Here is a 14,950-nt window from a genome sequence, read left to right as displayed (position 1 = left end):
AGTATCCTCTGTGATGGTTGTGTGTGTGTGTTAAGTGTCATGGGTGTAAGTATCCTCTGTGATGGTTGTGTGTGTGTGTGTTAAGTGTCATGGGTGTAAGTATCCTCTGTGATGGTTGTGTGTGTGTGTGTTAAGTGTCATGGGTGTAAGTATCCTCTGTGATGGTTGTGTGTGTGTGTGTTAAGTGTCATGGGTGTAAGTATCCTCTGTGATGGTTGTGTGTGTGTGTTGAGTTAAGTGTCATGGGTCGCTGTTTCATCAGTCGTGGAAATTGTCATCCGTCGGGTTTTTTTCTGTCATTTTCGGTGTCGTTTGTCACAACTTGTCATGCTTATTGGAGAGGATGCTTATCAGATAATCGACCTGAAGAGATTGGACAATGAGTAACTGGATGTTTTGGTTCTGGTCCATTTGGTGCTAATTTTTTCTTCTGCATTTGTGGGCTGAAACTTCCTCTTTCATACGGGTGGGGTTACGCATATGACTGTTTATATCCCGCTGTGTTGGTAACACTAGTACATTTTGGGGGGTATTTGTGATGGGTAATGTTTTTGTTTTCATAACCCACCGAATGCTGACATGGAGTACAGAATCTTTAACACGTGCATTTGATCTTCTGCATGCAGATACACACAGCTGGGGTATAGGCATTGGCAGGTCGGCATATATGTTGACCTTGGAGTGAAAATATCCACCCATAACGGGTTACTTTGGGATTTGGACCCAGGACCTTCAGATTGAAAGTTCAATGCTGCAACCACTGGGCTGTTGTGCTGGTCATGCCTGGTGTCTGATTTGTGTGTGAGTCACTGGGTTACCAGTATGGCTGATTGGTTTTTTCCCCTGTATCTTGCTGTGCTGCAAAAAGCTATGTTTTTTTCCTCACCCAGATATATATATATATTGGCTGATGTCATCATTGGCTGTGGACTAGGGACTGTATTTTGTTGTTTGGGAAATCTTTATCACAATACTGGTGGAATTTTTTTATGCATTGTATCAAGGAAGAATACAAATCAAGAGTGCTACACACACACACACACACACACACACACACACTCACAGACACACACACACACACACACACACACACACACAGATATATATATACATATATACTCTCTCTCTCTCTATTTTTTTCCCCTTTTATTTATTCATTATTTTTATATTAAAGATGTATTTTGGTCCTTTCTTTTGTCGTTTTACAGTTGCGTATTCATACATTTTTGTTGTTGTTTAATTTGTATTATACACAATTTGTATAATTTGTGTATGTGTCTGTGTGTGTGTGTGTGTGTGAGCATTTGCATGCACTTGCATATATGTATGCGTGTGCATATATTTGCTGTTGCGTGCATACCTCTGTGTGTGTATGCGTGTTTTGTGTGCGCGTGTTGTGTGTGTGTGTGTGTATGTGTGTTGTGTGTGTGCATGTTGTGTGTGTATGTGTGTGTGTGTGCGCATGTTGTGTGTGTGTGTGTGCGTGTTGTGTGTGTGTGTGTGTTGTGTGTGTGCGTGTTGTGTGTGTGTGTGTGTGTGTGTGTGTGCATGTTGTGTGTGTGTGTGTTGTGTGTGTGTGTGGTGTGTGTGTGTGTGTTGTGTGTGTGTGTTGTGTGTGTGTGTGCATGTTGTGTGTGTGTGTGTTGTGTGTGTGTGTGTTGTGTGTGTGTGTTGTGTGTGTGTGTGCGTGCGTGTTGTGTGTGTGCAGGAAATCCGGAAGAAAACGGAGATGCTGGCCCGGCTGGACAAGACGCGTGTGGTGCTGTCCAGCAAAGACGCCATGGACGTCGGCAAGAACAAACAGGAACCCAAGGCCAGGGAGCCCTCACCCCCACTCAGGGTAAAAACCGTACAGTTTATATAGTCTGTGGGTTCAGAATCAAATCCTCCACTTCACTCCACACAGGGTAAAGTATTGGATTTATCCCATACCCAGGGTTAACTAGGATTTATCTGGTCAAAAATCAAAATTCATCTGAAGTATCCTATTTACACACGCTGGCGCTCCGATGTCAAGGTGCTATCGCATGCCTGCTTCCCTGATGCGGAATTTCTCACCATCCAGTGCTGACCCTTCTACCTCCCACGAGAAATTACTTCAGTGACGGTGTACATCCATCCCACAGCGAACCTCCCCGCCGCACTCCGCCTGCTAGCAGACGAAATTACCAAGTGCGAGAACAGTCGGCCTGACTCCACCGTCATCATTGCTGGTGATTTTAACAAAGCCAGCCTCAAGAAAGAGATGCCGAAGCTGTACCAGCAAGTGGACTGCCCAACATGTGGTGACAAGACCCTGGATCACTGCTACACCTCCATCAAGAAGACGTACCACACGATCCGCCGTGCGCCTTTAGGACAGTCTGATCACAGCATGATGTATCTGGTGCCGGTATACAAACAAAAACTAAAAGTCAAAAAACCAGTCGTGAAAACTGTCCAGCAATGGTCGGCCCTGCTTTAGAGACCTTGCAGGACTGTTTTGAATGTACAGACTGGAGTATTTTTAAAGACTCTGCAGGGAACTTAGATGAACATACCGACACAGTGTGCGATTACATTTCTTTCTGTGAAAGTGTGTGCATTCCAACAAAAAATATCACAATATTTTCAAACGACAAAATTCGGTTTAACGGGGCTGTTAGGCAAAAACTAAAGGGAAAAGAGAGAGCATTTCGTGAAACTGATGATAGAATAGTCCACAATAAGGCAAAAAGAAATGTTGAAAAATGCATTAAGAAGGCAAAGTTTTCATATAGGAAACATTTAGAACATTTGTCCGCAAACAACTCTAGGAATGTGTGGACTGGACTGCAGAACATCATGGATTAGAAAATGACCCACCAGACAGTCGACATCACTGACAGAACTCTTCCAGACAAACTGAACACATTCTGCTCCAGGTCTGACAAACCATTGTCTACTTCCGATGTGGTTGCACCCAAAATCACCCCCACTCCCCCTTTCATAGTCCAAGAGAGTGAAGTCAAACGCCACTTCAGTCGTCTGAAAATGAGAAAAGCCGCTGGCCCTTTTGAGGAAGTGTGCAGTCCAACTATCTCGTGTCTTCACTGACATATTTAACAGGTCCCTTCAGTCATGTGTGGTACCACATTGCTTTAAGAAATCTACAATCATTCTTGTTCCAAAGAAAGCACAGCTTGGTTGTCTTAATGATTATTGTCCCGTAGCCTTAACATCAGTCGTCATGAAAACATTTGAACGCTTGATTCTGCAATTCCTAATAACTTGCATTCCTTCATCTTTTGATCCCTTTCAATTTGCCTGCAGAGCCAACAGATCAGTTGAAGATGTCATTAGCATAGGTCTCTACCACGTTCTCAGACATCTCAAAAATCCTAACAGTTATGCTAGGATCCTTTTCATTGACTACAGCTCTGCATTCAACACAATAGTACCATCAAAACTATATTTTAAACTGAAAGACCTCTCACTGCCTGAATCAATTTGTGCATGGATCCTAGATTTCTAAGATACAGACTGCAAGTTGTTAAAGTTCGTGACCTCACCTCCTCCACATGTATTCTCAACATAGGCGCCCAACAGGGATGTATTCTATCCCCACTGTTGTGCTCACTATTCAAACATGACTGTGCAACTCGTAATGAATGTAACACCATGGTCAAGTTTGCCGACGGTACTACTCTAGAAGGGCTGATTACGAACAGTGATGAGTCAAAATATAGGGAAGAAGTACTAGAACTTGTCAGCTGGTGTGATCAAAACAACTTAGAACTCAACGTATCAAAAACAAAGAATTAATTTTAGATTTCAGGAAGACCAGATCTGACCCCTCACCACTTGTCATTAAAGACAAACAAGTAGAGATCATCAGCGAATTTAAATTTCTCGGACTGATCATTTCCGACAATTTGAAATAGAAGAAAAATATGGAAAAAATTGTTAAGAAAGCACAACAGCGCCTGCACTTTCTTCAGCACCTCAGAAAGTTGAGAACTAGAAAAGAGATCATGGTTGATTTCTACCGAGCAGTCATTGAAAGCGTGTTAACCTTCGCTATTACTGTTTGGTACGGAAACATTTCCAAGGCAGAAGTCGCAGCCCTGAACAGAATTGTAAAAACTGCCTCCAAGATCACTGGGGCTGATCTACCTTCTCTAGAAGACATGCATTATAAGTGGCTACTCAAAAAAGCTAAATCAGCCAGGATGAATCACATCCAGCTTTTGGGATTTTCAAGATGCTCCCCTCTGGTCGATGGTACATAAGTATTAGGATGAAAACCAGTCGCTTCACCAATAGCTTTTTCCCGAAAGCAGCCAATGCCCTGTCTCTCGAACAAGTCCAGTCTGATAACTAGAATTGTGCAATCAGCAACCATCTACCTGAAGATCTAGCCATCAGCCCCATCCACATGTAATATGCGGTTTCTGTTCAAACGTGTGTGTGAGTGTTTGTGTGTGTGCGTGTGTGTGTGTGTGTGTGTGTGTGTGTGCGTGTGTGTGTGCGCGCGTCCGTGCACATGTGTGTGTGTGTATGTGCAGTGCGTGCATGTGTAAGTATGCACAAGTTTTTATATTGATATGCACTTGTATGTATCCTAATTTCTGTATCTGTGTTTGTGTATGATTTTTGATTTGTGTTTGTACATTGTTATGTACTATCCCCCCCAATATTCCTTGTGACCCCGGTACACTTGGTAATAAAGACATATTCTATTCTATTCTATTCTGTTATGGAGTCTATGGTTCTAAATCAAATCCTTCCTCTCCTCCACCCATGTAAACTATGATTTATGTAGTTTGTGTTTTTAAATCAAATCTTCCCTCCCTTCCACTCAGGGTAAAGTGTAGGCCCACCCATGTAAACCGTAGGATTTATGTAGTTTGTGTTTTTAAATCAAATCTTCCCTACCCTCCACCCAAGGTAAAGTGTAGTATTTATCCAAGGGTAAACCGTAGGATTTATGTAGTTTGTGTTTTTAAATCAGATCTTCCCTACCCTCCACCTGAGGTAAAATGTAGGATTTATCTATGGGTAAACTGTAGGATTTATGTAGTTTGTGTTTTTAAATCAAATCTTCCCTACACTCCACCTAAGGTAAAGTGTAGGATTTATCCAAGGGTAAACTGTTGCACCCAAGGTAAAGTGTAGAATTTAGTGTAAACTGTAGGATTTATCTAATTTGTGTTTTAAATTCAAATCTTCCCTACCCTCCACCTAAGGTAAAGTGTAGGATTTATCCAAGGGTAAACTGTAGGATTTATGTATTTTGTGTTTTTAAATCAAATCTTCCCAACCCTCCACCCAAGGTAAAGTGTAGTATTTATCCAAGGGTAAACTGTAGCACCCAAGGTTACCTTGTAGGATTTATCCAAGGGTAAACTGTAGGATTTATCTAGTTTGTGTTTTAAATCAAAATTTACTTACCCTCCACCCAGGATAAACTGTAGGGTATATGTAGTCTGTTCTTTGAAATCAATCCCTTCATCCACCCTGGGTAAAGTGTACAATTTATCCCAGGTAAAAATGTAGGATTTGTTTAGTTTTTGGTTTTAAATCCTCCCTCCCCTCCACCCAGGGTAAAGCGTAGGATTATCTAGTTTGTGTTTTAAACCAAATTTCCTACCCTCCACCCAGGATAAACTGTAGGGTTTATGTAGTCTGTGCTTTGAAATCAGTCCTCCCCTCCACACCCTGGGTAAAGTGTATGATTTATCCCAGGTTAAAATGTAGGATTTATTTACTCTTTGGTTTTAAATCCTCCCTCCCCTCCACCCAGGGTAAAGCATGGGATTTGTCCTTGGTTAATCAAATCCTCCCTCCCCCTACCCAGGGTAAACTGTAGGATTTTTTTAGTCTTGAAAAGAGAATCACCTTCACAACTAATATTAATCATGATACTGTTCAATGGAGTCACTTTGTCACTGTGGATTTAAAGATGATCACTTGGTCTGTTTTTAAATTGAATCCTTTTGATTGATTTTGTAACTGCAGATTGATTTTAGTGATGAATTTTCAGTATTCATACACATAAATTTGTTTTTGTTGGCAGAATCTGGTGACTCAGATATGTAGTTGCTGGCCCCCCTCATCCCTCCGAAAAAAGGAAGAAATGTGAAACACTTGAAGAGTTGCATATCTAGGTTTAGTATTACAAAATAATCCCCTTACTAAAGACTTTTTTGTTAATAAAAAGAAAGAAAAGATTATAGCTTTTGAAAAAGTTATGCGTGGTGTAGACCTTTCTGCATACAAAAAATCAGGTTTTCTTTTAATTAGAAAAAAAAAAATCATCAGAAGATAACAGAAATAAATAGTAACGACAACAACAACAAATCACATTGTTCTTCACGACAGTCTCGGCGACGGGCACCATCCCCCTCCCCCTCCCCAGAGAGAGAACCAACACCACCCCCTCCCTCACGCTCACGCTCGGCGAAAACAGAAGCACCGCCTTCCAGAGTGTCTCCCAAGCCTGCCACCAAGCCCACACCAAAGTCAGGGAACAAGACCCCTGCCCGTGGTGCCAGCAAGCCGGAGCCCAAGTACACTCCCAGTACAAAGACCATGCCAGCAAGGACCGCTCGCAGCACCAAGGTGAGATCCACCAGCCATGGGTATTGAGGTCAGAGATCAGGTTGGGTTCAATAGACAATAGGTCATATGACCGGAAGAACATAAAATCAATAGGTCATTTTGAAAATCAATAGGTCAAATATCACCCGGTTAATGCAAAAGTGGGAACGCCAATTCTTCTCGCTGAAGCTCGCGAAAGGCAGCGATAAAGATTCGTTTTGGATTTCGTTTCGTCACGGATCCATATTTTAATAAACCAGTTTATAGTCATTTCCTGTAGGAGCAGACGACAAAGCGATCGCGATCGTTAAAGAGAGAGAGAGAGAGAGAGAGATGGTTACTTTGGTTGACCGACTGGTCATAAAAACAATAAGTCATGTGACCTGGCAACTTGAAAAACAATAGGTCATTTCAAAATTAAATGCGTCAATGACCGATGTCGAACCTGATCCCTGTGAGGTACTGTATGATAGTCAGCCCTGTCCGACTATGACCATTAGAACATCAGAAAAGACAACTGCTGTCCTGACTGTCTGCATTAGATATTGATTATAGTGGAGAATGCCTTGTCCAAGTTACATCCCCACTCTGTTGGTGTTGGGATGTAGATATTGATTATAGTGGAGAATGCCTTGTCCAAGTTCCATCCCCACTCAGTTGGTGTTGGGATGTAGATATTGATTATAGTGGAGAATGCCTTGTCCAAGTTCCATCCCCACTCAGTTGGTGTTGGGATGTAGATATTGATTATAGTGGAGAATGCCTTGTCCAAGTTCCATCCCCACTCAGTTGGTGTTGGGATGTAGATATTGATTATAGTGGAGAATGCCTTGTCCAAGTTCCATCCCCACTCAGTTGGTGTTGGGATGGTTCCCAAAGGCCAACAGGCCTCAAAGGCTGCGGCCCTGAGAGCCAGTGAAATCTTGCCTCCTAGTTGGAGAGTGGTAGTTCTTCACAAGAGACTAAGCTTGTACATGAATTCCCATTGCAGTGGAGAAACCATTGATCATGCAGCTCTCATTTTGCTCTTGGCCAGAGTGTAAGCTTATTTCAATCTCTGATACAGGCAGAGTTTTGGGCCCTTGTGCAATACTTTGCGGTCAAAAGACAATTGTATGGTACTTGGGCATGGCCGCATCGCTAGTGCATTGAGTCAAAATTTACTGAGGGAAATGTGCATTGCAGATACCATTCATTATTATTTTTCTTATTTGGGGTCAAAAGGAAATTATGTGGTACTTAGGCGTCAGGTGTTCAGACCTGAACAGTTTTGAATTTATCCTGAAAATGGAACGGGGATCATAATTGTAGCATGTGTTTTGTGTATCCTTCACAAAGACACTGCTGTAAATGTGTGCCCATATTGTTTTAGTAAATTTGCTTCTTCTTTTTCTTCATATATTTATTATTTAATTGTGCTTGGTTATTTGAGCTATAGAGACAAAGTCCCAAGGAACCAATGTAGCAGTGTGTTAACCGCTTTTTGAAGGGATTATAGTCTTTTTTTTTTTTCTTTTTTTTTGTTGACATTAACGCTGATCGTACACCCAAATTCCAGGAGCCCACCCCTCCACCCCCTTCCAGTCGGAAACGACCAGTCGGCAGCAGCTCCTCCTCATCCAAGTCAGCAGCAAAGTCCACCCCAAGAGGGAGGATCGCACAGCGGGCGGTGACCTCATCGGAAGAGGAGGAGGAAGAATCGGAGGAAGAAGAGGAAGAGAAGCCGTCCCCTCAGAAGAAAGGTCGCATGGCGGCAGCGGCGACAAAGAAACCTGAGAAGGCCCCAGTCAAGGCCAAGGCTACCCTGCCGCCCCCAGTGAAGGTGAAGGAGGTGGTGGTGGAACCCCCCTCGAGGGGTTCTCGGAGAGCAGCAGCAGCAGAGCCCCCACCTCCCCCCCACAAGGCAGCGAAGGACGTGGGGGGACAGGAAGCGGCCCGGCCCAGGCCCAAACCCCCACGGGGCGTCTTCATGGTGAGTCTGGTCCACCGTTGTGTATTTTCCATGGTGACACCGATCTTGAAAAGACACTTACAGTGACACACGCACGCACACACACTGACACAGACACACACACAGACACACACACACACACACACACACACACACACACACATGTCTTATTAACCTCAAGGTTTCATGATATTATGTTATTCTGTTCTGTTCTGTTCTATTCACACACACACACACACACACACACACACACACACACACACACTTATGTCTTATTAACCTTAAGGTTTCATGATATTATGTTATTCTGTTCTGTTCTGTTCTATTCACACACACACACACACACACACACACACACACACACACAATACAGTTCATATTTATAGTGTGTATGCGTGTGTGCACACGGGTGCATATGTGTTTCAGTTGCATGACTGGGCATTTGTTGCTTACAGTATACAAACCAAAGCATATCAAATCTCAAAAGTTCTTTCCCAGAAATATATCATGTTGGCATAATCTGGCCTTGTTCTCATTGAGGCTCTGGCGTAGTTATTTGTTTTTTTGTTTTTTTAAAAATTTTAAAATTTTTTTTATTCTTTCGGGGTTTCATTTGTTACTCTATATGCATTCATTTACTTACTTATTTATCTATTCATTTACTTATTTATTTCTGAATGATCCTTTTGGACTGCTGTGAGGGTTGTTGGTTCAGTTGTGTTTTTCTTTGTTACATATATTTAATTTTGAATAGTTTATTATCATTTATTATTATTTTATTTTTTGGCATTTGGTAGGTTCTCCATGGCTGACCAGCTCTGTGCATGTCCCTTTTTGTTTTACTTGACGCCTCCTTGAAACTGAAACAAACACTTTTTTCATGTTTTCAACGGATAGACAACTAGTTGTGAGGGTTGTGTGTAAGTGTAATAGACCACTAACTATGAAATTGACGATAACAATAACAATGCTCACGCCTCTCAGACAAGGGAGCTCTCAGTGTATACAGTGAAAACTTTTGTGTACATGAATATACATGCATTCAGGTTTGACATACCACAAGCAAACAAACGTGCACACACCCACAAACACACAATCAAATCAAGCACACTCACGCTTATCCAGTAAGAAGTTCAAGAAAGCCACACAAGTCAGGTAGGCAGAATTGGAGGGAAGAAGAGGTGTGTTGTGAAAGACATTGTAAACAGGACAGCCATTGCAATGTGACAGTCCTCGAAGGATGAAGATGACACACAAGTCGGGTAGGCAGAATTGGAGGGAAGAAGAGATGTGTTTTGAAAGACATTGTTAACAGGACAGCCATTGCAATGTGTGACAGTCCTCGGCGGATGAAGATGCGGAAGCGAGTCAGTCGGGCGTGGAGTCGATGGAGACAGAGGCCGTCAGTTCTGCACAGGAGAGCAGTGTGCAGGTCAACGATGCTGACAGCAATGGTGAGGGAAAGAGAATCAGACCTGTTTCTTTTTTTTTCTTTTTTTTCTTTTTTAAAAATTTTCTTGTGTGTGGTAGTGGTGCTTTGCTGGGGATGGTACAATACAATACAATACAATACAATACAGTATAATACAATACAGTACGATACAATACAGTACAATACAATCAGTACAATACAATACAATACAATACAGTACAGTACAATACAGTACAATACAATACAGTACAATACAGTACAATACAATACAGTACAGTACAGTACAATACAAAACAGTACAATACAATACAATACAGTACAATACAATACAGTACAATACAGTACAATACAATACAGTACAATACAATACAGTACGATACAATACAGTACGATACAATACAATACAGTACAGTACAGTACAGTACAATACAATACAATGCAATGCAATACAATACAATGTCACATTATGAATCCCTTTTTGTGTCTGCTTAGGCATATATCGTTCAGATGTAAATTATTTATGGTTCTTTTTGACTTCAGAGTAGTTTATATTTTTCTTCTAATCCTGCAATACAATACAATGCAATGCAGTGTGTGTGTGTGTGTGTGTGTGTGTGTGTGTGTGTGTGTGTGTGTTTTGTTGTTGTTGTCAGGTCTGCCTTGAGAAGATGGCTTGCATTATGACGGAATATTTTTGTCTGTGTGTATTAGTGGGGTTATTGGGTGGGGGGGGGGGGGGGAGGGAATGAAAAATGGGATGTTTAATGTCTTCTCTCACTCTCTTTCCACTTAAGGTGCAAATTTATGATATAAAAAACCAACAGTTTCTTCTCCCAACTAGAAACAACATCAGTAATAGCAAAACATACTTTGTTGAAGAAAGGATCCCAGTGAGGCAGTGGAAAGGGGCACAGACTCAATTGTGTCTCCAGGGGACGTAACCCTGACTGGACTACAACCAAATGTTGAGAACTGTGGTAGTTTCCCTTGCTCTGTGTCCTGCACCATCTGTGTGTGAGCAGTGTCAGCAGGATTATATTACAATATCCACAGTTTTTCTCCTCAAGATGGAATGAGTAGTGTTCACAACAAGGCATGGACGTTCACTTCGCCAGTTACAAAAGGAGGACAAGAATTGTGAATATATCCAGTTATGTTAGAAGGAAAGGGATTCATATATTGTCGTTGTCACTGCAAGAATGATACAAGTCATATGTGTACTGGTATGTGTATCTGAATACTGTTTAAATGTTGTCAGGTTTTTTTTCCCCATTGTTGGTGTGTAAGCAGGTATTTGGTTGAAGTAGCTTCTGGTGTAGAACAATAGTATGGACAACTCACATCTACACCTTTTCACCTTTTCTTTTCTTTTCTTCTTTTTTAAATGAGTGTCAAGTGCTGTGCACAGGACCTTGGTATATCTTCACATTCAAAAGACTAGCACCCAGACAACCACTCAAGGTCTGGGGAAGAGGGGGGTGTGTGTGGGGTGTATCTCTGTATGTGACAGGACCCAGTGATAGGCGCCTTGTCCTCTAGGCTGTCTGTCATGTCGTGCTGTGTGTCAGTCAGCGATGTGATCAGTGCATTGTGCTGTGTGAGATGTTGCTGAAAGGCGGTGTGCTGTGCTGTGCAGGTGATGTGGGGACCAGAGTGGAGGCCCTGATCAACAGCAAATGGTGAGTCTCTCCACTCCTCTGATGTCAGTTTCACTTTCTCAAGGAGGCGTCACTGCGTTTGGACAAATTCATATATATTTATACAACATACAACATCTGCTAGGTTGATGCCTGACCAGCAGCATAACCCAACACTCTTGTCAGGCCTTGAGTGCATGCTTATATAAATTTGTGAACCTGTCAGAGTGGAATTTTTCTATGAAATTTTGCCAGGGAACAACACTTGCACAAATATTGCTATGGGTCCTTTTTTGTGTGCCAAGTGGATCTGCACACAGGACCCCAGTTTATTGTTTCATCCAAATGACACGATGCTTGGTTTGATTTTCCAGTCAAAATTGGGGGGGGGGGGGGATGGTGAGACCAGAATTGAAACCCAGAACCTCATGGACACTGTTATTGGCAGAGGAGTGTCTGCCACCTTCCTTCTGTCAACACACTTGGGGTGTTAGGGACGGGGACGGCATAGAGGGGGGTGGGGTGGCTGAGGTGTTTGGAGAGGGGAGTGTGGTGGGGTGGGGGGGTATAATAATAATAATAATAATAATACATAGTTTTTCTATGGTGTGATATCCAGCACCAATGCTGCTCAAAGCGCCTTACATTCATCCAGTTGACTATAAACATGCCTTAAAAAACACATCAGCCGCTATCTGACAATGGAAAACATCCAGTGTGTTCATATCAATGAAAAAGCACACTTAAGTGATGAATCAGATTATAAAAATTATGAAGTAAATAAGGCTTCGATTAAAACAAAATGCATTTCATAGAACACACACACACACACATACACACATACACACACACACACACATACATGCGCGTGCACACGCGCGCGCACACACACACACACACACACACACACACATATATATATAGATGCCCCTCCCTTACAGACACACACATGCACTCACACATGGAGACACACACACACACACACACACACACACACACACACACACACACGCTGACATTAAATAAGATGGAGTCTCCCATTGGTCTGACGGATGAGTAGGCAGGCAGGCTTATCTGTCAGTGTGTGTCCTCATATGGGAGAAGAGGCCGATTCTGGATGCGCAGCACTTCCCACAGCTGTTGCAAGGGAAAACGTCTCCAGAAGTTGAGCCCTGCTTCCTTCCCTCACGCTTCTCCTCAAAGGCCAGCGTTCTCTTGTTTTCAAACATCTTTATGTAACTTAGAGCACAGCATCCTCCAGCGAGAGCGGTCAAGGGCATCAGTTTCCCAGGAAGCGATGTCTATGTCACAGGCTTTGAGGTGCGCGCGCGCACACAAACACACACACACACACACACACACACACACACGTTAAAAATAATCAGATAGAAAAAATGCCATCACATCTAAGACCAAAACTACATAAAATACACCATGCATTAAAACAGGACTACAAAAATACTAGTACAAAGATACTTGTTAACAGGCATACCTTGGTTTAACCGTTCGTCCAGAACAAAAATGCTTACAGAAAAGATAAGATTTCAGATCTGACTTAAAGAAATATAGATCAGAAGCATTTCTAAGAGATGAAGGTAGAGAGTTCCACACTTGGGGAACCTGAGCTCTGAAAGACCTATTTCCAGCGAATTTGAGATTCGTCCTTGGAACTTTAAGCAGCTTTTCAGAACTGGATCTTAATGTTCTGTGCGGTTCATATGTTTTCAATATAGAGGAGAGATGCAATGGAAGAGACTTGTCAAAATGTTTGAAAGTGAGTGTTGCTAACTTATAGTGAATGCGGGACTCAGTCGGAAGCCAGTGTAACCGATTCAGCAGAGGTGTAACATGATCACATTTCTTTTTGGCGAGAACCAATGTGGTATGTGGACAAGGGAAGTGCCAGTCACCTGACAAGAAATTCTGTATCTGTTTGGGGTTCCTCAGAATACACATATCTTTATTTAGTTGAGGATGGCAGTATGAACAGAGAATTTTAAAATGATTATAATTATTGTTGTGACTGTTTTTGTTTTTGATTGATTGTTGGTATTGAAGTGTCACTGTCTCCTGACAGGAAATTCTGTATTTGTCAGGGGTTTCTCAGAACACACAAATCTTCATTCAGTTGGTGATGGCAGTATGAACAGAGATTGTTTATAATTATTATTATCATTGGAGATTGTTTACAATTATTATTATCATTGTTATGATTACCTTTTTTGTTTTTGATTAATTGTTGGTATTGTGTGTTCAGTCTGTTGTATATGCATGTGTGTGTGTGTGTGTGTGTGTTTGACAGGCATGCGGGCAGTGTTGTAAAAGTGAATGCGGCAGAAGCCAAGTGGAAGGTGAAGTTTGACAGCTACCCCAAAGACAAGTATGACAAGTGGTGAGTTCTTTGTGACGGGTATCTTTCTGTCTTTTGACTCATTCTGTCATGCTGTATCTTGTGTCTCTGTCTCTAATTTGCGTGCGTATGCATGTCTGTCTCAGTCTCTTTCTGTCACGTATGAGTGTGTATGTGTGCTTACGTCAGTGTGTGTATTTTGTGTGTGTGTCTTTCTCATGTGTTTTTGTGTATTTGTCTGTCTCACTATCTTTCTTTGGTGTGTGTATCTGTCTGCATCTGTTTGTTTCTTATGCTTCTTTCTCTCTCACACTCTCACTTCTGCTCTGAGTGCATTTTTTTCACCCCAGTGTCCTCTACAATTAAACCATGTGAGTTCTGAGTTCTGACTTCTGCTCTGAGTGAGGAAACAGTCCATTGCCATGGAACAGTGATTGCATTCGATAATATTTAACTTTGAGAGTAAGAATACACCACAGAAAGAAAGGAAACGGAAATAGATGTTATCGTTAAACCTCTGGGCTCCGTAACATGACTGGGTGTGACACACACCAAAGAAAAAACACAACATGTGAGGGTCAAGGTCGACACCAAAACAAAAGTTCATTATTATTTTGTTGGTGTGTGTGAAGTATACCTTTCTGAAGAGCGCACAGATTGTTGCTGACCAGTGCTCAAGTTAGATTTTAGGGGAGAGTGGTCTGATTCTGATACAAAAGAAGAGAAAAGAGCATGCAAGGGCCGGCCTGATCTGTGAACTGGATTCTAGCGGGTATTGTTGGGATGGGGCGGGGGAGTTTGTTCACTGTTCACACAGTCACATGCATGCGTGCACACACGCATGCACACACACAAAGATGTTGAGATTGGGCGGGGGGGAGTTTGTTCTCTGTTCACACAGTCACATGCGCGCGTGCACACACGCGCACACAAAGATGTTGAGATGGGGGGGGGGGAGTTTGTTCACTGTTCACATCTTTGTGTGTGTGTGTGCATGTGTGTGTGTGTGCGTGCACACA

At 42.2% G+C, this 14,950-nt stretch overlaps 1 protein-coding gene across 1 annotated transcript in view; it reads left to right on the top strand.

Moving 5' to 3' along the window:
* The window catches only part of LOC143288647 (ATPase MORC2-like), a 73,420-nt gene that overhangs the window by 28,918 nt on the left and 29,552 nt on the right, over positions 1 to 14,950 (top strand). Inside the window, exons 20-25 of the mRNA XM_076597315.1 lie at positions 1,709 to 1,840; positions 6,343 to 6,582; positions 8,120 to 8,533; positions 9,852 to 9,966; positions 11,581 to 11,623; positions 13,884 to 13,973. Coding sequence (XP_076453430.1) covers positions 1,709 to 1,840; positions 6,343 to 6,582; positions 8,120 to 8,533; positions 9,852 to 9,966; positions 11,581 to 11,623; positions 13,884 to 13,973 — 1,034 coding nt within the window. The remainder of the gene's footprint in view (positions 1 to 1,708; positions 1,841 to 6,342; positions 6,583 to 8,119; positions 8,534 to 9,851; positions 9,967 to 11,580; positions 11,624 to 13,883; positions 13,974 to 14,950) is intronic.

This window comes from Babylonia areolata, chromosome 12, assembly GCF_041734735.1.
Source record: "Babylonia areolata isolate BAREFJ2019XMU chromosome 12, ASM4173473v1, whole genome shotgun sequence".
Taxonomy (NCBI): Eukaryota; Metazoa; Mollusca; class Gastropoda; order Neogastropoda; family Buccinidae; genus Babylonia; species Babylonia areolata.
Note: the sequence above shows the minus strand (reverse complement) of the source record. Positions and strands in the feature narration are given on the sequence as shown.